The 23,187-nt window shown below is 33.4% G+C and overlaps 1 protein-coding gene across 2 annotated transcripts in view; it reads left to right on the forward strand.

The window, feature by feature from the left end:
* The window catches only part of LOC139495295 (uncharacterized), a 29,970-nt gene extending 6,998 nt beyond the window's left edge, over window positions 1–22,972 (forward strand). The window contains exons 2-7 of one of the 2 annotated variants that reach the window (XM_071283604.1): window positions 13,879–14,064; window positions 14,801–14,921; window positions 18,382–18,630; window positions 19,339–19,524; window positions 20,388–20,402; window positions 22,401–22,540. In XM_071283604.1, the coding sequence (XP_071139705.1) occupies window positions 13,879–14,064; window positions 14,801–14,921; window positions 18,382–18,630; window positions 19,339–19,524; window positions 20,388–20,394 (749 nt within the window). In that variant the 3' untranslated portion in view covers window positions 20,395–20,402; window positions 22,401–22,540. Of the gene's footprint in view, window positions 1–13,878; window positions 14,065–14,800; window positions 14,922–18,381; window positions 18,631–19,338; window positions 19,525–20,387; window positions 20,403–22,400 lie in introns of both variants that reach the window. The other variant, XM_071283603.1, reaches the window with a different exon arrangement.
* The last annotated feature ends 215 nt before the right edge of the window (window positions 22,973–23,187 follow it).

Consider the following 23,187-nt stretch of genomic DNA (forward strand, 5'->3'; position numbering starts at 1 on the left):
GATACTACTAATTTATTTTGCTTGAAAAATATGTCGTAATTTTATAATTTTCAACTAATTTCTGAAATAAACGTCAATTTTACAAAAACTGCACCGTACGATTTTGTGACGACCGGGCAAAAATCAAAGTTAATTCATTATTCTTTCATTTAAAAAAGAAATTAGCCGTGTGTTAGGTGGGTGCATTAAAGTCCTTAACTAGACGTCTTTTTCAAATATTACACTCGCCTAATATGCATTCTTTCAACTTTACTGGTAACACAGACACTGTACACAGCCATAACAGCACCCCAAAAATAATAAAGCTTAGTTAAAACTGCCACAATTTACTGTTAACCGGCAAAATAACTTTGGTCTTGTGTATAATTATAATACTTACATCAGTGGCGAATCCAGGGGGGGGGGGGGTGTTCCAGGGGTTGAACCCCCCCTTTTTTTTTGGCCGATCAATCGGCATTTGAATGGGAGCATATAGTTGGAAACCCCCTTTACTCTGTGTTGGGACCCCCCCTTTTCAAATGGCTGGATCCGCCACTGTCCATGGTATATAATCTGACCGACGTAATAGTCTTGTAGTAGCGTGTTTCCCGCGAGTGACAGAAGTCGAGTGTTTGACCAAGAACCAGACTGGATCAAACTAAAGACTTTAAAATTAACATTTGCTGCTTCTCTGCTAAACATGCCGCATTAAGGATTAAGAGCGAAGATTAGTTGGCGCGAGGTCAGAATAATGTGACCGGGTAGGGTGGCATGTCTTCCTGTGGATTGTTACCATGGTTACCTTGTGAACTAGCATGTTAAAAGTCCGTGCGGCTCAGTATTTTGGTCTAGGCCAAACAGGGTTAGTATTTATATCATAACAATAACATATTCTCGTCATGAACATACATTTTACTTGACGATTGGGGTTTAGCAGCCTCGTCGTCATCATCAATAACCCGAATAATCCAGTCGTTATACTCCGCTCACTACAATACCTCCCGAGGTCAGCGACCGTAAAAAGGGCGCTAAAGAATTCGAGTTAGTTTATTACAATATATTTGTACTTACATTTAAGATGTATTTACATAAATTATAAGTACAATGGTTTGACATATTTATTGTTATGTAAATAAGCGGTAATTATGATACGTTACATGTACATGTAAATTTTGACATTTACATATTAATACCGTACGACATTAGTTAATATAACAAGTTTTTAATTTGTAATAGATAAGTCCACGTACTGCGTAATTTTGAAATTTTGATATAGTGTAGAATATATGTATCTAGTCATATTTGAAAAGGGATTATTTAATGAATTTTGAAGAAGAAAAATAAATACAGAGAAATAGAAAAAAAATTCTGAGGAAAAATGACCACGATACACAACTACAGTCAAACCTGATTAAACCGAACCCTGAATAAACCGGAAACCTGGCTAATCCAAACTTGTTCTGAAGACCAATCATATCACATGTTATGCATTGTGAACCTGATGAAACCGAATACCTGCCAAAACCAAACGAAATCTCAAGTCCCGAAAGGGTTCGGTTTAGTCAGGTTTCACTGTAACACTATTTTACAAAATTAGTCTCCTTGACACATTATTTTTAATTCCTACTGAGAAAAAAACTCGTCAAATATATAATTGGATGCGCCAAACGAGGGTTTTGTCCACAATTGACTCGTCAGTGACGCTCGATTCAAAACTGGTTCAATTCAATTTGATTCAATATCATATTTACGTCTCATCTTATGTATAAAATTACATAATACATTTATAAAAAGATACATTTTGTATACTTCAGCCAATCTTTAAAGATGTATGAGACGAGAAAAAGGGGTAAAAGGTCGAATAAATCACGAAATTATGATTCTTCTAAGTCTCGTAATATTTGTAAATGAAGCGAAATCTTAGTGTGGGTGTTAAAAGTAAATTTAATTTCTTTGTTTAAATGACGTAGAATTTAAGTACATAGACTGGAGTATTGATATTTAAAGTTTATAAACATTTTCATAAGGCCAAATGAAAATATATGTGTGGTTCCAGTTACCCTACCTAACCTACTTTTTAGTCTTTATGATAGCCTACCATAAAGACATTTTTGTAATTTTTCAAAAGTTCAGCACTGTTAACGTCAGAATGTTGCTCCCATACACTCAATGAAGAAAATAAAACGTAAAACAAAATTCCCTACCTACATTGTACCTACCCTAACTTGTTTTTTTTATGTAACTGGAACCACAAATACTATTTTATTTGGCCTAAGAGATATATTTTTGAAATTGATTACTGTAGAGTATTTAAATGTAAACAAAAAAGGAAAACAATTGTTATTACAAGGAGTGTTAATTTCAAATAATTTTCATACATGAGCAATTAGTCTCCACTTTGTGGTGTCGCAGCGTTTGGTCCTTTTGAACATATGCACTGATTTTGTCAACGCCCCTGAAAATTAAACATAATAATACAAAGAAAGATGGCATAAAAATATACAATTTGAATGCTTATGTAATATACGATGAAGATGAATTATATAACAAACTTTCAAATTGGTTGTCATCACTTAAAAAATGGTGATTTTTGTATACTCAATCTATCAACACCGTCACAAGTATTAAATATAGTGGGGTCCTAAATCAAAATGTCAGTAGAACTGAGGACTAGTGGCACGGACTATTTACTATAATTGAAAGATATACATATATATATATATTTATGTGTGTGAATTTTAGTTATATTTTCAGGCTACTAATTTTATATTTGTCACAAACTTAATGTATGAAGTGTATATGGCAATAAATATTTGAAATTGAATTTAAATTTGAACTAAAAAGCAACGTCAGTGTTGTTGGTAAGGCGCGTCTAAATAAAATTACTTTCTTTACTGAATAAAATGAATAAATGGCACAATTGAGTAACGGCGTCCAAATTTTAACTTGGAGAAAACATGAACATGGTACATGAAAGGGGATTGATAACCAGTGGCGGATCCAGTTGGGTAGAGGGGTGTTCCATTTTTTTACGATCAATGCTGTTGAATGGGGATATATGGTAGTATCTCCCATTTAAAAACGACTGGATCCGATCCTGATATCAAAGACATCCTTTTCTGTTATTCTTCTCTGTGCTCTTTTTCAAGTCACTAACAAATCACGTCATCCACTTTTTAGACAGAAAGAAACGAATGAAGGGTTCTTGAGAAGGGGACGAATCTTCATTTTTAAATTCTTGATATAAAAAAAACAGATGACACTCAACGACTTCACAGGTAAACGGGAAAGCGGCAGGCGTCCTAATAAACGCCTATTAAATACCGAATATTGATGTGTACCATATTATATGACTTTGCCCCCAGTTCATCCAAATCTCGCATATTCTCGCATGAATTTTAATTAAACGCTTGACCCACTCAGAATTCTAGATCGCGAACAAGCTTTCCCTGATTGAACTAGAGTATTGTTACCGTTGGATGGAGAGTTGTCTCATTGGCACTCATACCACATCTCCCTATATCTATATAAATTGCGTTTAGAAAACCTCGTATTGGGTTTACGAGAATTCCATAAGATGTTCATTTCTAATAAATAATTTATCATATAGTGTTTATTGATTGACAATGTTTATTTCACTACTGTATTAAGGAGGTATACAATCAATTAATTGATATTTAATTAAGGAACATATGTTCTACTATTCGATTACTACTAGGTTAGTTATTTGCTTATTCAGTTACACCCAAAGCTTGACAATCGAACAATATAAAGGTTAAATATCATTCATATAGGAATATTTCACAAATTCAAAGAGTTTGTTCCGAATCTGATGACTTGAATGATGGATCCTTCGCTTATTTGCATTCCCTTCCGAGGAACCAAAGGTCAATCACGTTTTTTTTTGGGGGGAGGGGTTTAAGGGGGGGGGGGGGTCGTATTACTCAGTCGTTATTTTTTTTCCAATGTGTTTTCTAGACATTATCTTTTTTATGAGAACGACGGGATATTTAAACTCACAAGTCAAACAAGCTAACATCGCAGACAAAAAAAAGAAAAACGACAAACAGGATTCTTATAGCCCACAATTGTCAGGGGCGGATCCAGCCATTTTAAAAAGGGGGGTTCCAAACCCAGGACAAAGGGGGGGGGGGGGGGTCCAACTATATCTCCCCTTTCAACCCCCGGACCCCCTGGATCCGCCAATGATTGTAAATTTAAGGGATATAAGTGCAGGAAACGGACATCAACCCAACAAAACAAATAACCAAAAGACATCTTCATGCAGTTCTACATGTACCTCCCAACAACAGACATGTTTAGTTCTCAGTCTGAATCTGAAAAATATGATTAGATTGATTCCTTGATTGTTGGTGTTTAAACGCCACTTTTAAGCGCCACTTTTGGGCTATTTCGTGGCGGCCTGTTTTATTGGTGGAGGACACCGGTGTGCCCTGAGAAAACCACCGACTTCGATGTGAAAACTGACAATCCTTTTCAATGAAGATTGGCGTCGAGTGAACACACACATGCGGGGTTCGAACTAACAACCTCAGTGTTGACTAGCTTGGTATTACAGTAGTAGAAATACTTAGACCACTTGGCCACCAAGACCCCTTATTAGATTGAACAGAAGGATACCAGATCTTCCATTAACACCAAAAGTTCAATTTCACAAAACGTAAAAGTAATTTGTGTTATAGAGACGAACGTTGGTCTAAGATTTCTCGATTCTATTCTCATTAACGCTAGTGTTAGATTTCCTGAATGTATTCGAATTTCAGACCTTCATAAAAAATATTTTAATGGCACAAATTGAACAAAGTATTAAAGTAACTCGTAAAAGTTAGCTCTTACTTTTCAACCCATAAAAATATTCGACCCATGTAATTATATAAACCTTTGAAACATCGCTAATGTGTATTATTACACACCGCCAGGGGCACTACTTTTATTGTCAACCTCTGCCAGGCAATATAAATAATGTTACAACCTTATCTGATGTAGTTCATTGTTGATTTTAAGATATCAAGGTTAAAGATCTTTTGAATTTCACAATGTTTGTAAGATTGGAATTCATAGCATATTTTCAATGTATAATCACAAGTAAAGAAAGATATTCAAACATTTTTTTCAGAATCATTAGTGTCTGGTTTCTACATTAATACAATAAATACACATATAGTAAAAAAGCAGCCTAAAATTTATACAATAATTTTATGGTATGGTATACAGAGCCTTAAAATACTGTTGACGTCTTCTTAAAGTCCAGTGGCAAATATTTCATGTATGTTCAAAGCGTTTGCAGTTACAAAATGCATAGTTAAATTTAACCGATTTTACTTCTTTATAACACGCACAAGACTTGATATCTTTACAGACATACAAAGATTATATATAATCCCCATTTTATCTTCCTTTTAATGTTTGAATATATCTATGTTTGTGAAATACTTGAATACGATTTACTTGAGTTTAATATATGTATGTTTAGTATTATTTACAAGAAAACGATAAGAACCGTTGTTATGTTTGTTTCGAAAAAAAATGATGATGATGATAATGTCTGTTTAGAACGAGGATATAAGAATGTGATATCATTTTAACCCTGTTTTGTACTTCCAGACTAAATCTAGCGACCATTAAACATTATAAAGAGACATATGACTTCTACGTTATATTATCATGCCAATTTGTGATTTTGAGACTCACAGAATGTTACTCCAGCTTGTTGATTCTCATTGTTAACTTCAGTGATCGCTAGAATTGGTATATGGAATTACTAGTAGTTAGGGACGACATCAAAAGTTCAATGTAGGATAAAATACTTAATTCACATAGTTTTTTTGCTGACCCCCCTACCCCCCCTTCTTAACTTAATTTGGGAAAAATTGATTTATCTATATGGATATATGTAAAATCGATTTTAGATTAACAAAACTTGTAGTAATGTTGACCCCCCACCCACAAACTATTCGATTTAAGTTTTTTTTATCCCACATCGATCTTTTGATGTCGTCCCTTACTATCTTGAGTCTGTTTTTTTATTACTAAACCGACACAATTAGCCAGATTGTGTACGTGATAGTTCAGAAGGAACAAATGACAACCACCCGTCATATTATCCGGTCTTTGAGCCTATCAGTCTTTAATCGTACTCCAAATATGCCACATGCTAAGCGGACAAATATTAGTACCAATTTTCAAATCTTTGGTAAGACCGGACAGGAGACAAGAGACAGTCGTGGTGGTTCGCAAATTGATGCAGGACTTAACTTGTAGCTGAATTTAACGGGTAACATAGTCCTATAATTTTCATACATGTCCTTGTTAAGATTTTTTGTTAGACTTTCCTAGATCGAAGCCTCCCTATTTCTATTACATCTTATTATTGTATGATCCATAAAATTGCTAGGAAATGTTATAAAAATGTAATTACATATATATTTTAATACAAATCTTCCGCATAGTTCTTTTAAACTCGGTTGTGTGCTATCTGTTAGGAGCTATCTTTTGTACATGCACATCTTCCGCATAATTATGTGAATTTCTTATCTGACTGTTTATTGCAATTGTATGTATAGAATGACGGAAGGTTTCGTTACAAATTTGTAGATCAAACTGACTGATGGAGGGATTTAAGCTTTACCCCTATACATTTCTAACATACTTTATTTCCAAAATGTAATAAAAGAATGATTTAAGGATGTATACTTAGGTGAGGTTTTGGAATTTGGGTTAGATTCTCGGAATTCTTGTTTTTTTACCATATAATACAAGGTAAAATATTTTGCCCCATAACACATGTAACACCCATTTATCTTTTTATATAAGATTTAAATAGCTCATAAAAGGTCATTTTGCAAAATTTAAGCAGATTCTTGGTTTGTTTTCTTTTGATTTGAGACCCAAATAATACCAATGCAAGCATAAGGTAAAAGTTCGAGTCAGCCTTTTCCCGCCATATTTTAAAAATCAAATATCACGAAATGGAGCTCAATGACCAATCAATAATTTTAGCTTATTTTGTTTCTTAACTAATGCTCTTCTGACTCAAAGTATCAATTTTAAATTCTTAATTTTTTTAAGTTCACCTTTTTACATCCCTAATCTATGGCCATATTTTCTGAAACGACATGTAAACTGCATAGAATAATTTGGGTGGTGTCTCATTGAAGTATTCGGGAAATTATCAATGGCAAATTTATACTGATACACAGGCAAATTTCACTCACATAAATTTCACGTGAATTTAAATTCATGTGAATCTCACGTGAAATTCACGTGAATTTCACCTCAAACGAGCTAATACGTGAAACTCACGTGAAATCAGTTTTTGTGAGTTTCATGTGAATCTAATGTGAAACTCATGTGAATTTCACATAAAAATCACGTAAAAAATTTTCATGTGAAATTCACATGAATTTTTGAAATAGAGTATTTCAAATAACATCTAAATTTTCAAATTTAATTAAAATCATGAAAAATATCATTTTTTTTGTTGTAAATTTCACGTGAAATTCATGTGAAAAATTTCACATCAGAGTCATGTGAATCTCAATTCATGTGAAATTCACATGAAAATTTTCACGTGAGTTTCATGTATAAGCTCGATTGAGGTGAATTTCACATGAAATTTTTCATGTGAATTTCACGTGAGATTCATGTGAAAATCTTGTGAGCAAATTTTGCTGTGTAGTACATGTAATGACAACACACTATTCAAATGGAGGACATACGAACTACATATACAATTTTACACATGAATTAGTTTACTGATTGAAAGTAAAACTATACCTTTATATTATAATGATGTTTAGGATCAGTTTTCAATTATTTAGAGACATTTTCTTAAATTTTAAGATCAAGTGACAGAAAATGGGCTATGGCACAGATTTTAGTTCCAATTTTGCATACTTGTAAAATTGAGAATGGAAATGGGGAATGTGTCAAAGAGACCAGAAACCGACCAAAGAGCGGAAAACAACAGAAGGCCACGAGTTGGTCTTCAATACATGCAGCGAGAAAATGCCGCACCCGGAGTCAGGCTTCAAATGGCTCCTTAACAAAAATGTGTACTAGTTCTGTTCAGTGTTAATAGATAATAAAATAGTACATCATCGGCTCACTGAACTGTACCTAAAAATCGAAAAAAAAACCTCTTTTATTTCTTAAATATTACTGATTAAAGTGTTTCAAAATACGTGAATATTCGTACAGAATGCACATACTATCGGCGAAAAACAGTCTTGAATTTGTTTTAAAATTTATATAATCTCGAACTTCAATTCTCTATTTTCTATGCTAAACCTCTTACTTGTATGACAGTTGCATGAAAGGCAGGATTGGAGGGAGGTGTAAAATATGGTCGGAAAGAGGTTTATGGTAACAACAACTGACTATGACGATGTAGTTTTCTATCAACACATTGAACTCAGTCAAAACATTTCTTCATTCTCTGTTACCCTTAGAGCCTTATTGAGGGCCCTCATGGGGTTTTTGATTATGTGATTACTTGGCCGTTTTTTTAATGATTATTTGATTATTAAGCCAAATATTTCATGATTATTTGATTACCTAGGACTGTATTTTTAGTTTATGATTATTTGATTACTAAAGATCAGCAAATATTTAATGATTATGTGATTATATTGGCAAAAAAATGGTGATTATGTGATTACTAGGACCCCCCCCCCCCCCCCATGAGGGGCCTCCTTATTCTGTACGTTTGACCAATAACTCTCTATTCTTTCAACCCCATCCAGTTCCCCATGGAACATAGAGTTACTTTATGGACGATCCTGTTTTAAGAAAAGAGGTGGTAGAGTGAATATATTGACTGATTGTAATTTGCTAAGCGTCCAGTAACAAACATTTCATGCATATTCGGGACAGTTTGTAATCAAGAAATTTAAAACATTTTCCCCTTTCTCTGTTACCTATACAATTTCTAGATGAAATATTATTTTCATATAATCTTTTTCAACTTGACTTAAATTGCTCATTTTAAGATGTATGAATAGGTAATATTATCAATTAAAAAGCCATACTGAGATATCTCGTGTCAAGATGTAGTCTGATAAGTGTCAATATAAAAATAAGAAGATGTGGTATAATTGCCAATGAGACAACTCTCCACCAGACATCGAATGATGTAGAGCTTTATTCTGTACTTTTGAACAATTACTCTCTATTCTTTCGACTCCATCCAGTTCGCCATTGAACATAGAGTTACTTAATGGACGATCCTGTTTTAAGAAAAGAGGTGGTAGAGTGGTTAGATTGTAATTTGCTAAGCGTCCAGTAGCAAACATTTCATGCATATTCGGGACAGTTTGTATAATAATCAACAAATTTAAAACATTTTCTCCTTCCTCTGATAACTATACAATTTCTAGCTGAAATATTATTTCACATTATCCTTTTCAACTTCACTTTAACTGCCCATTTAAAGATGTGTGAATAGGTACTATTTTCAATTAAAAAGCCATACTGGGATATCTCGTGTCAAGATGTAGTTAGATAAGTGTCAATTTAAAAATAAGAAGATGTGGTATAATTGCCAATGAGACAACTCTCCACCAGACATCGAATGATGTAGAGCTTTATTCTGTACTTTTGAACAATTACTCTCTATTCTTTCGACTCCATCCAGTTCGCCATTGAACATAGAGTTACTTAATGGACGATCCTGTTTTAAGAAAAGAGGTGGTAGAGTGGTTAGATTGTAATTTGTTAAGCGTCCAGTAGCAAACATTTCACGCATATTCGAGACAGTTTGTATAATAATCAACAAATTTAAAACATTTTATACTTCCTCGGATAACTATACAATTTCTAGCTGAAATATATCCTTTTCAACTTGACTTAAACTGCCCTTTAAAAATGTGTGAATAGGTACTATTCTCAATTAAAAAGCCATACTGAGATATCTCGTGTCAAGATGTAGTCTGATAAGTGTCAATATAAAAATAAGAAGATGTGGTATAATTGCCAATGAGACAACTCTCCACCAGACACCAAATGACGTAGAAGTTTTATTTTGTACTTTTGACCAATTACTGTCTATTATTTCGACTCCATCCAGTTCGCCATTGAACATAGAGTTACTTAATGGACGATCCTGTTTAAAGAAAAGAGGTGGTAGAGTGGTTAGATTGTAATTTGCTAAGCGTCCAGTAGCAAACATATTATGCATATTCGGGACAGTTTGTAATAATCAACAAATTTAAAACCTTTTCTCCTTCCTCTGATAACTATACAATTTCTAGATGAAATATAGTTCACATTATCCTTTTCAACTTGACTTTAACTGCCCATTTAAAGATGTGTGAATAGGTACTATTCTCAATTATAAAGCCATACTGAGATATATCGTGTCAAGATGTTACAGTAGATAGATAAGTGTCAATATAAAAATAAGAAGATGTGGTATAATTGCCAATGAGACAACTCTCCACCAGACACCAAATGATGTACAGCTTTATTCTGCTCTTTTGACCAATTACTGTCTATTCTTTCAACCCAATCCAGTTCGTCATTGAACATAGAGTTACGTAATGGACGATCCTGTTTTAAGAAAAGAGGTGGTAGAGTGAATAGATTGATTGGTTGTTATTTGCTAAGCGTCCAGTAGCAAATATTTCATGCATATTCGGGACAGTTTGTAATCAACAACTTTCAAATATTTTCTTCTTTATCTGTTACCTATTCAATTTCTAGCTGAAATATTATTTTCACATAATCCTTTTTAATTTCACTTAAACTGCCTTTTAAAGATGTGTGAATAGGTATTACTCTCAATTATAAAGCCATACTGATTAATTTTTTTTATGAACATCCAGTGGCAAATATTTCATATCCAAGACAAATTCTTTTCTTTTTTTTTGGGGGGGGGGGGGGGGGGAGAGGGTTAAATAGGTATTATTCAGCCATACTGTGATATGTTGAACGATGAGTGTCAAATTCATTTTAGCTTTTCCACTGAACATGCTGATGGCCATTAAATAGTTCGAAAATTTGTGATATCTGCTACTAGTATTATATCACAATTTTTAAACTTGTATAAATATACTTTAGGGGCCAGCTGAAGGACGCCTCCGGGTGCGGGAATTTCTCGCTACATTGAAGACCTGTTGGTGACCCTCTGCTGTTGTTTTTTTATTTGGGCGGGTTGTTGTCTCTTTGACACATTCCCCATTTCCATTCTCAATTTTATTTAAATTTGTAAATTGTTTAGAGTGATGGGTTTTAAATATTTAAGGACTGGTGTTGGAGCAGAGCAGGGCGATTTTTTGGTCAAATTGATTTTTCAAATAAAAAACAAAAATGAAAGAGGACGTTCACTAACTATTAGAATGTTTATTAATTATTTATTTAATTTTTTGTTGTCATTTTTACTAGCCTTAGTATCACTTTCAGAATGTTGCCTCCATCTCTTTTTAAAGCTGATACCGTTGAAGAGGTATTTTTAAACACATTGTAAAGCACGAGATACCACCTTTTTAATATTTCAAAATTGTCCGAAATAACCCTAGCGTCACACCATCCGTGATGGTGACAATACCATTATGTTAAGAAAATGATCTCAATGTAATTTCTACTTTGCATGGTCCATGTAATATGGCTGCTACCACTTAAATAGAGATACAGGGTAATAGCTCTCGAGTTTTCAAATAGAAAAGAAAACGTGCTCGAAATGACCCGAGCGTCACATCTTTCGTTAAAGTGACAAAACTTTGTGATACAGAAATAATCCGTATGTAATTTCGGCTTGACAAGAGTCTATTTAACTAAAACGAGGTAACTTTATACGACTTGTAAAAAAACAAGATGAGCACCAGCTCCTCATATTTTAAATAATAAATTGAAAATAAGCCCCATCGTAACATTCGTCTCAACTCGGCCGATTCCGTACCCTCATGGATAGAAGCAGAGTAGCGGATTCTACCGAGGATGGCCGAATGCGATCGTACCAGAGGGTCATCATTCGTGAAAGTGACAAAACCTGTTTATACAGAAATGACATCTGTGTAGTGTCTACTGAGAGGCCACTTAAAGACCTTTACTTAAAAAGAGGCATACCTTGTAAAAAACTAGATACTACCTCGTAGTTTCGAATAAAAATTTAAGAGAACGTGCCCGAAATGAACCGAACGTCACACCATTCGTGAAAGTAACAAAACCTTTTGATTCAGAATTTTTCTTATGTAAGTTCTGCTTGAGTAGTAATTGTAGTCATTTGATACTTTTCAACTTAAAATGACCTGTAACGCTCAATAGAATAAATCTTGTATGTTCATCAAATTATAAATTAACTATTCAAGTAATTTTCAACGTCTCAAAATTCCACTTCTTTTGTCAGATACATTATAACGCTAACTTGATTGATGGGTTGAAATAAGAAGTTAATTTTATTTTAAAATGTCTCAAATAACTTTTTATTAATATGCGTTTAAAAATACTATAAGTTTCAGCCTTCATAAAATAACAGTCTGTTTAAATTTCTTGATTCATCTCTTATGTTTATCAAAGAAAAATTATATTATTACTTTAAGGATGTACTTAAGTGAGGTAAGGTAATAATTAAGAAATTAAGAAATTAAAATTGATACTATAAGCTGGTAGAGCATCAATAAAGGATAACGATAAGCTAAAAATATTGATAGGTCATAAACGTCCTTTTCCAGATATTTGAGATTTAAAATATGGCGGGAAAAGGTTGACTCGGACTTTTACCTTATATTTGCATTAGTATTATTTGGGTCTTAAAACAAAAGAAAGAAAATCAAGAATCTTGTAAAATTTTGGTAAATGACCTTTCATGAGCTATTATGTCTTATATGAAAAAATAAATGAGTGTTATTGGGCAAAATATTTTACAATGTAGTGTACGCAAAAACACCAAGGAGTCCGAACATTTGACACAAATTCCAAAACCTCACCTAAGTACATCCTTAAAAAAAAAGAGTTCGAATTTTAGTTAATTTACATTTTAAAACCTTGCTGCTTGCTCCTAATGTTTTTATAGATACAATATAGAGGCCCCTCATGGGGGGGGGGGGGGGTCCTAGTAATCACATAATCACCATTTTTTTGCCAATATAATCACATAATCATTAAATATTTGCTTATCTTTAGTAATCAAATAATCATAAACTAAAAATACAGTCCAAGGTAATCAAATAATCATGAAATATTTGGCTTAATAATCAAATAATCATTAAAAAAACGGCCAAGTAATCACATAATCAAAAACCCCATGAGGGCCCTCAATATACAATGTGTCTTCCTCCATCTTAGATTTTGAAGTAGCAGATGACAATTGAGAAAAGTATGTAATTCATGTGTAAAAATTTTCATAACAATTTAGAAAAGTATGTGTTTTGTCATATGTACGGCTGTCCGGGCTGTATTTTCTAGAAGACACATGATTTTTGTTTGATATATATGTTTTTTTTCCATCTTTGCCACACAAGGGGAGATAACTTAGATTGTAGGTGAGATAACCCAAATAAAATTATTTTTATAATAGAAAGTATTGTGAATTACCCATTTTGATATGTTGCAAGAAAACAAGACCGATGACCCTATTTCTTTCTTTTTCTTATCTGGAAACATGTTATCAAAAATATCTTCTCATATTTTAAAATTGTATGGTGCAGTTTTCTTTGTATCTCACAGAATTGGATTTTTCATGCATAATTTATACAAAATCTGACAATTATGCACAGCCTGTAGCGTGAAAAAAAGTCTGGTGACCTATGCTTTGTTATTATATTTTAGAAAAAGCATGATAAAAACTAAATTTTAACAAATTAATATAAAAAAATGTATGGATTCTAATTAAGACCCCTTCCCCATCTACCTTAATTATAGATATTTATATGTTTATTTCAGTGTGTCCTATACTGAAAACAGCGAGCGATGACACCATCATATTGTCCAACTACAGTGTCATTCAAGGAACCGCTGTGCGGGTCGGTTGTCGGGAGTTTGGACGGAGACTCACTTCCGGTGCTAATGCTCTTGCATGCTCAAATGCTGATGTATGGGTTCCGACTGAAACAACTTTTAATTGTGAATGTAAGAATGTATACCAGTTCATATATATATATATATATATATATATGTATAAAACAATAATCTTTCTTGATGTATTGTTAGTGAGCAGTGCTTCGAGCTTCATACATTTTTTGTATCCTGCTGTAAGCCAATCATTGCACTAACAATATAGGAATCGTTTACAATACATTTTTGCCGATTTTTTATTGGGTTATCACTGATATTTTAACCTTATATTTTGAACAATAGGTTTTATAAGATTTAAGTTTTGCGTCACAGTTTATTTTAGAGTTATCTTCACGGTCATTTCTCTTTTTATGGCAATTATGATTTAAATAAATTTAAATAGCTAAAATTGAAGCTTTTGAGATCTCTTACCGGTAACTTCTCTTAAAGACAGCAATTATGATGCAAATAGCAAAAACATGAAGCGGTCACGACTGAATTGGCGAAAGACGAATCAATACTTGCTGATTGACAGAACATTTTATGTTTATATAGACCCGCTACAAACAGGAGAAAATATCGGCAAGCCTCGCTTTCACCCTCTAAAGCTTTAATATATACAAATAAATTAGATTTTTTGGCAGATGTTTAACATAAATTCACTGCAAAACACTAAAACCAGTGGCAATCAAAAATAGGAAGTTTGCAATGTATTTCAAACTCGTTGATCTATCATATAACATATTTTCAATCCCGTTTTTAAACGTGGTGTATGATCGAATTGTGTTTCACAACAGTATTATCATTGCAGGGAATGGAGAGTTAAACACTTATGAAAAGTTGATAATTGGACTTGGGTCTGCTGGTGGTGGAGTGCTGTTATTTGGTTTCTTGTTAATATGCTGCTTAGCCCTGAAATACAGACAAGACGGGTAAATACACCAAGTTAATATGTATCATTGAGGAGTGCATGTTTTACCTCGTTCATGTAAGAAACAGTTTACGTGTTTTCAAGTTCGAGATATGGTAATGCAGTAATACTAACCATATGGTCATGGGGTAATTTATTGCCAGCATGCAGTGAGATTTATCTACATGTCAATTATGCTGACATTTTCAACTGTGAACTATCGAGGCAACAAGACAATTTTTTCAAAATCATTTGGAAGGGAGAAGATCAAAATTTAAACTTTTCCAAAAGGCATAAATATAGTTCTAAATATATGAGGAATTACTACATATTTCCACACTTTGTGTATCATGAACTTAAAATAATTTTTTTTACCGATTCCTGAAAGCCCTGGTGCATTTCTAAACGTTTTACTTGGGCTTGATAAGGGTGATGTGTGACGCCACCAAAGTCACGTGATGACTGCTGTAGTTAAGAAATAATTGATGCAAGCTATAAAAATAACACGAATATAATGCCTACCCATGTTTAAAATACGATAAAGAATAGCTTTTATCAATTATTTCGATTCTGATTATGCCAATTAAGAAAATGTCTATGTCCGAGGTGTATTAGTGTAGAGGGTTTGTGTACGCTCTTCCATTAACCTCCCGTTTTTGTTTGTAAACTGACAAACGACTGGCAATGTGATTTTTCAGAGGGAGGAGTTTTGAACAGACAGCATAAATGGTTGTCGTATCTGGCTCAAATTATGAAATATGTCTATCTTGAATGGCAACACATTATTGTACAGTAAAAATAAATGAATTAGTAACAACATGTGCATCATGAAATATATTAAATGCATGACAATTTGATCAAATTGGTTATTCTGCAGTAGTCAATGTACGCATGTGCAAACACATTTTATTGGATTTAGAGCAGGGGTTTATTCACAAAGCCAAAGAAGCAGGTCATATTATAATTTGATATAAATAAATTTGGTGTATTTACTGTCTTCTGATTGGTTAAAAGAATTAGGTTTATTTTCAATGTTATCAATTTTTATGGCGACACACCCTCTCTTACGTTGTGTATTCATAAGCAAAAATCTGTGTACGTTGCTATCCTTATTAATATATATCTTTGAGCCTTTATTTTGATAGAAATTTATTTATAATGAATGGCAATAATTTATTTTGAATTTATTGAACCATAAAATTAATTTTTGACTCTTCACATTTAACATAATCCGCTTCGCCGATTATTCAATGTGAAGAGTCAAAAATTAATTTTATGGTTCAATAAATTCAAAATAAATAATTCGCGGATTATTCAATGTGAAATAAAAAATTCGCGGATTATTCAATGTGAAGAGTCAAAAATTAATTTTATGGTTCAATAAATTCAAAATAAATAACAGCCATTCATTAAATGAAGTGTTGTAGTTTGAGAGACAACAATCTCGTAATATTTTTATTTCGTATTTTTTTTAATTGATTGTTATTTGATAGTTTGTAAATAGTATAGCGTGGTGGCGCTTTTGATTCCTCGTTTCAGAATCTGAAGTACTTTGGGTAATTTCATTGTTCGTACTCCAAAATAAAAAATAAAGTTACACTAAGCATCGCTTAGAACGTTATAAGCTTATCTCAACGTGTTGGTGTACACTTTTAAAAACACTACCCAGAATGCATTAGATTCTGAATCACTGAGCGAATTTGACAAATAGAGGTATTAGATGTAGTAGTATGAGGCTACAAGAGTAATAAACATATACAATTAAACCTGTTTAAACCGAACCTATTCGGGACTTAAGATTTTGATCGGTTTGGGCAGATATTCGGTGTTATCAGGTTCACAATGCATATAATTTGGGATTCAGTTTAGTAAGGTTTCACTGTATATATAAACATTTTATTATTTTCAATGCTCGTTAACTGTTGAGAGTAATTAACATAAATAACATTTATGGGACGAAGGTTGGGGTCTATTTTAAAATTATTTTTATTCAAGACATTTTGATATAACAAATAAACAAACATATTAAGTCAAGGACGAATAACTTGTGCAGAAATGTCTCACGATGTCCTTGATAATGCGCGATGCATCTATAATAGCAAAAAAGTATTTTCTATGTTGAATATGTAGGACTCGGAGGTGCGATGGGGACGCTGAAGTGCGATGGTCACGCTGAAGTGCGATGGTCCACGCCGAAGTACGATGGTCCTTTCGCTGAAGTGCGATGGTTTGGCTTGACGTTCGAATATTGGGACGTTTTATAATATAACGTTTTAAAAAATACAAAATTGATTTGCAAGCAGGATGATATGATTTTGTAGATGAAGGTTTCATGCACACAAAGGAAATGAAAGGAAAAAGAAAAAAACGAACGATTTAAGTCCCAAACTGATTTGAGCATATCATGTCGATGTTACAATAATATCTTTAACCATGGCAGGCAGCAAAATAAGGGGAGCAACGGGGCTGAAAGATGAATTTGGTCAGCGAATGGGTTATCCTATGTTCGGAATAATGTCGCACGATAATGATTCAACTGAAATAAAGTATACTGATATAATTTTAAATATTGATGTTAAATTATCATTAAGTAACAAAGCTTCACGTGATTTTATGTATACCATCGCACTTCAGCGTGACCATCGCAGTACGGAGTACCGTCGCGGTTCCGAGTCCTACAAATATATTTTTGAACAACAAGAATGATATATATCATTGATTTGAAATATAAATGTTAAGAGAGTCCCCGTAGCACTGGGGATAATTCATTGCAAATTGGCACTGTTGTCAGACAAAGTTAGAGTTATCCTTCTTTAGCCTATTATAAGAATTTGGAACGTTTTATATCATGTATATAGTGTAAGATTTTGTATTTGTTGTGCGTTAATAATCCACGAATCAAGAAAATGTTTAAACATTTTAAAGTAACATGTGTTTATTTTTGGAAAAATAAATTTAATGCATGTGCTATATAGAATATAACATGCAAAAGGTACAAAGACAAATAAAAGCGCAATTTATCTGATTAAAATACATATCCTGTGTCCAAGCTTTGCTTAAAAGAATCTGACACGGTTACCTCTCCGTTTTACTTTCTGTTAAAAAGATCTTTCGAGATCCTCTGGTTTTGTCGGAATGACATGCACCTTAAAAAAATTGAAGTCTGAAATTTCATTGGCTGATGTAAATTGACCAGATCAAAAAGTAAAGTACTGTGACAGAGTGTTGTCAGATCTTTTTTTTAACAAAACTCATATGTCGAAAATAAACAGAAAACTTCATGACTAAAACAGAAAAAAGACCAATTATAGACAACCAATAGTAAACAAAGCAATACTTGATGGACACGGGATTTGCATTTTAATCAGGCTTAAACTTTGCCGCCTTTCCCTATTTATACGTTGTCTGGAATTGATACAATATAATTGTTCTGGTGAAGGAGTATGCATGTGGTGATATGTTTTTACTAATACACATTCCAGGCGAGAGAAAGACAGCGACGTCAACAGTTATCCGCCGTCTGCTATTAACGAAAAGGTTGGCTATGCCCAGTATGGCAATGGTGGAGGTGGTGGTGGCATTCGTGGCTACAGACCAAGTGGCAATTATGAGAAAAAGATAACATCAGAGCCTCGTAATGATTTCAAAACGGACTCTCGTTATGATACATCAAAGCGTGACCCCATTTTATGGTCGGGTTACGGCTCGAATCCTAGTTCTAATCCGTCAAGGTTTGTTTTAAAATTTAGACTGTATTCATAGCATGGGAGATTACTCCGTAGAAATTAGTAATGGTGTTAAGGAATGCTAGAGTTATCTTTCTTATAGTAACAATAATTCTAAACAATTAAACGCATCAACCCATTAATTATGCTCGAATGAAAATGTTTTATGGTATAAGAGAATGAAATGTTGTAGCACTCTTTCTCAATGTTCGGGAATCATATTACACGAACAGTCCAATAACGTATTGAAAAATATCCAACACAGATATAACTTTATTGTAAAAAATAGAGAAAGCTGTTTCATCTTGTGTGTAAACGATTATAAATTCTTCATAGGAAAAGTAAAAGAATAAATAGCTTTGAGATGAAACTTTGGAATTCACCAAATCTATTGTCGGTAGAGCATACACTGTTTCTATTTTGTAATAACGATTTTATTGGGATGAGGGTTTCTTCTTCTTCTTCCCGTTAGGGGTCGAACTCTGTAGTAAAGTGTAACTGGTTTAATCTTCCTCTGTAAAACAATCATTTTTTTCAGAGGGCTACAGGTAACATGTTAATTTCTGTACAATTCTTTAAATCAAGTACCGTTTTTCTCGAATCTTTAATTTTTGTTCGTTGTTATTCACTCTTCTTTTATTATTTGCATATATTTCTCATGTGGGTAAACCTCTCCCAGACCCCTAGTCATGCTGTTTGTTTACTTTCTTGTAGGGATGCAGGGAGACCTGAACCAGCAGACGGATATCAATTTTATTCCGGAAAAAATCCACAAAATCCATCCTCCCAATATGATAATAGAGCATTTGAACGGAAAGACTACGAAAGAGGTTCCGGATATCGAGATACTGGTTACCAGGGTACAAATTATCAACAAGGAAAACGAGAGGATTATAGATGGTAAGAGTATTACAGTGAAACCTCTTTAAACCGAACCTCTTCAGGACTTAGATTTTGTTCGGTTTTGGCAGGTGTTTGGTTTTATCTGGTTCACAACGCACAAAATTTGATATGACGGTACTTACGAACATGTTTGGTTTTATACAGGTTTTTCGGTTTATGCAGGATTTGGTTAAGCCAGGTTTTACTGTATTAAGGTTAATTTTTTGGCCTATTTTTTGTAATATTAGCTCATTATTCTCTATTTATATTCTTTAAATCCTATCCAGAGTATTTGTTATACATTTGTAATGTATATACTGTAATAAGTTGACACCGTCTAACTTCAATTTAGTAATTCATTGATATACTCCTAATGGCCGCGCGGCTTTGGAATGTTCTCGTAGTTTCATCAGCTTTATGATGAAGAACAGCAATGTAAATTTCCCCCCATTTTCAGGTATATGTAGATATTATGTGCTATCAATTAATACATTATATGAGCGGATGACACGTTTTTGGATGTCGGAAATATGGGGTAACAAATGGAGATTTTTAAATATTTTTTTTTTCATATGCATGAAATATTTGCTGCTGAGCGTTCTGCAAACAACAACAAAAATGTAAATTGAAACTTGGAATAAGACTAACGTAATTCGTTCTAAATTTGCATGGAATACTTGTTGTTGGACGTTCAGCAGTCAACAACTAAACTGCAAATTGAAATTTGGAATCAGACGAATGTTATAAGCAATGTTTTTCTCTCGTTGTTGAGGACTTCTTAATCCCAAGCAATATAAACGTCGACCGGTCACCCCTAATCTGGTGTAAATAGTTACACAAGGATTAGTATTTACATAATCATAATATTTTACTTATATTAGGAACTAGTAATGCGGGTAAGTACTAATTGAAAAGCCAATTTCTTAGCTACCGACTTTCCCAATTTTAGAATTTTCAAGGGGAAACAACTCTTTGGTAGAACACACTGGTATCCTGTCGATGCAAATATAACGCTCTTTGTTGTTGGTATCGGAAGGCACATTGTCGGTAAAATGTTTTACTAAGGGAACGACCATATAACTTCCAGGAAGGGGAGAATGTTATGGTTTTTCCTAAAAAAAAATAGGATCCCCAATTTGATGAAAAATTTATTCTGGTCAAGCTAATGACAAATTTTTTTTTTATTCTGAATGCAAATTCTCCTTATACCTCTAAGCGTTACATTTTGAAATAGATAATCTAATTGATGGCGTCGAAAAAAACAAATAAAAACGTTCGCGCATTGAGAAAACCATACCCTCCCCCCTTTTGAACTGGAATGGTTGCTCTCTAAATTGGTGTAATACAGAATGAAACATTAGAACAGCTTAATTTTACAAAAAAACCAACAACATTTACATTATGCTTGCATTGACAGGAATATTAGTTTGTCCTACTTATTGAAAAACAAAAAATTGAAAACAAGTCGGCATGTGAAATGGACTTAAATAATCTCTATATGGTAAATCATTCGGCAATCCTCGGTAGAAACCGCTACTCTCCTTCTATCCTTTTTGGATGAGGGTACGGAATCGGCCGAGTTGAGACGAATGTATGGACTTTTTTTTGGTAAATATTTTAGCTTAATGAGGCAGGGAAGATAACTGCGTTTGCACGTCAAAAATAAAATATACTGAATGTACTAGTTTTAATACTTGACGTATAAATATTCACGTGTTGCATTTGTTATCTATTATTGTTCAAGCAAACCTAAAAATAAACTAATATAAACACACACTATATATAACCCAAAGTTGAGTGGCTTTTGAACTAACTATATAATCTATTAAATATTTTTTTAGGAACTTTGGCTTTGAAGGCCAATATATATATATATATATATATGTGGTAGTCTGTAAATAAAATGTACTTAGGGAGCTACCATTTGATTTTTATGGGGGGGGGGGGGGGCTAGGATGAAATTTGAAAAAAATAGGCAGGACAGGAGTTTTGAGTAAAAAAAAAGGCAGGATGTGACACTTGCAAAAAAGTTAGGACAATTTAGGTAAAAAAAAGTCAGGATAAACTAAAAAAAAAAAAAGGCAGGACCGATGAGAGTGAAAAATAAAAAGGCAGGACAGAGATTACAGCTAAAAAAAATGCAGGACAAATTTTTTCATCCTAGCCCCCCCCCCCCCATAAAAATCAAATGGTAGCTCCCTTAGATCTTGTTTTTACTCGGGATGTTTATAGGCTTGGCTGTTTTGACACTTTTCGTTTTAGACTGAATTACATGTGTTTTGAAAATAAGAAGATGTGGTAAGATTGCCAATGTGACAACTCTGGGGCGGATCCAAACATTTTAAAAAGGGGGGGGGGGTTCCTAACCCAGGACAAAGTGGGGGTTCCAATTACATGTCCCCATTCAAATGCATTGATCGTCCAAAAAAAGGGGGGTTCCAACCCCCAGAACCCCCCTCTCTGGATCCGAGCCTGCAACTTTCCACAAAAGACTAAATTATACAGAAATTAACAACTATAGCTATAAACCGTACGAACTTCAACAATGAGAAAAAAAATATAGCCAATAAATTCATCTATAGAAGGACCCGACATGACAAATGAAAAACAATTTAAACGAGAAAACTCACAGCCTGATGTATGTACACAAAGGACAACCACTGAATTGCAGGCTCCAGACTTTGAAAACTTTTGTAGTGGTGCTTCGATCTAATTTCAGTTCTGTAAGACACATTGGAACGCTATCTATGTGTTGAACATATATATGAGAAATTAATATCATAATGATTGATACGTAACAATTTAATCTTTTTATGAAAAAACTACACTTTATAATGATGTTATTCTTGGCAATAATTGATGTATTTGAATAATATTGTATTTCATATTTTCAGGAATGGACAGTTACCTCGGGCTCATATGGCACGTGATGATCGACACAACAGACAATACTAGCACGTGACATCACAACATTCTCCCGCCATATGTATATATGGTTATCTCCAAAACAACTTCCGCTGAAATGTACAAGCACAACACGTGACATCGATCACAAATATTCACCCGCCATATACATGGTTATCTCCAAAACAAAACTTCCGCTGAAATGTACAAGCACAACACATGTCATTCATTTAGGGTCACGTGTCAATAGTTACTTGTAGGTATGACATGTAAAGTTGTCTTTTTGAATAGAATAGTCATTCAGTTTTGGAGATACTTGAAGAAATCAAATAAGTGTCTATAAATTTTCGCAATAAACCATTTGATATTAGGTGCTTAAGATATTTCCTTCCGCCATTATCAGGAAATTGTTCTGGGTAATCTTCCGCTATTTTTATAACGATTGCCCGATTAACTTTGTACTTCTTGAAAAATAAAAACTTTCCGCCATATCTGACTAGTTTTCCGGGTAACTTTCGCCATCTTTGGATAGATTTCCGGATAAACACTGGATACACACTCTTTTAGAAGAAAAACATATTAATTTTGACCAGTTGTAATAACTGACACTACTAGTAAATGAACTATCAATGCATTTATGCTAGATAATTCCTTGAGATCATATCCATTGCAGTTGATTTATAAACATAGGCGACTCTTGTTTTAACTTTTTTTTATTTTTTATTTAAATTTCAAATTGATATTTCATAAAACGACAAGTATATTCAAATATCTATT

Source organism: Mytilus edulis, chromosome 11 (genome assembly GCF_963676685.1).
Source record: "Mytilus edulis chromosome 11, xbMytEdul2.2, whole genome shotgun sequence".
NCBI lineage: Eukaryota > Metazoa > Mollusca > Bivalvia > Mytilida > Mytilidae > Mytilus > Mytilus edulis.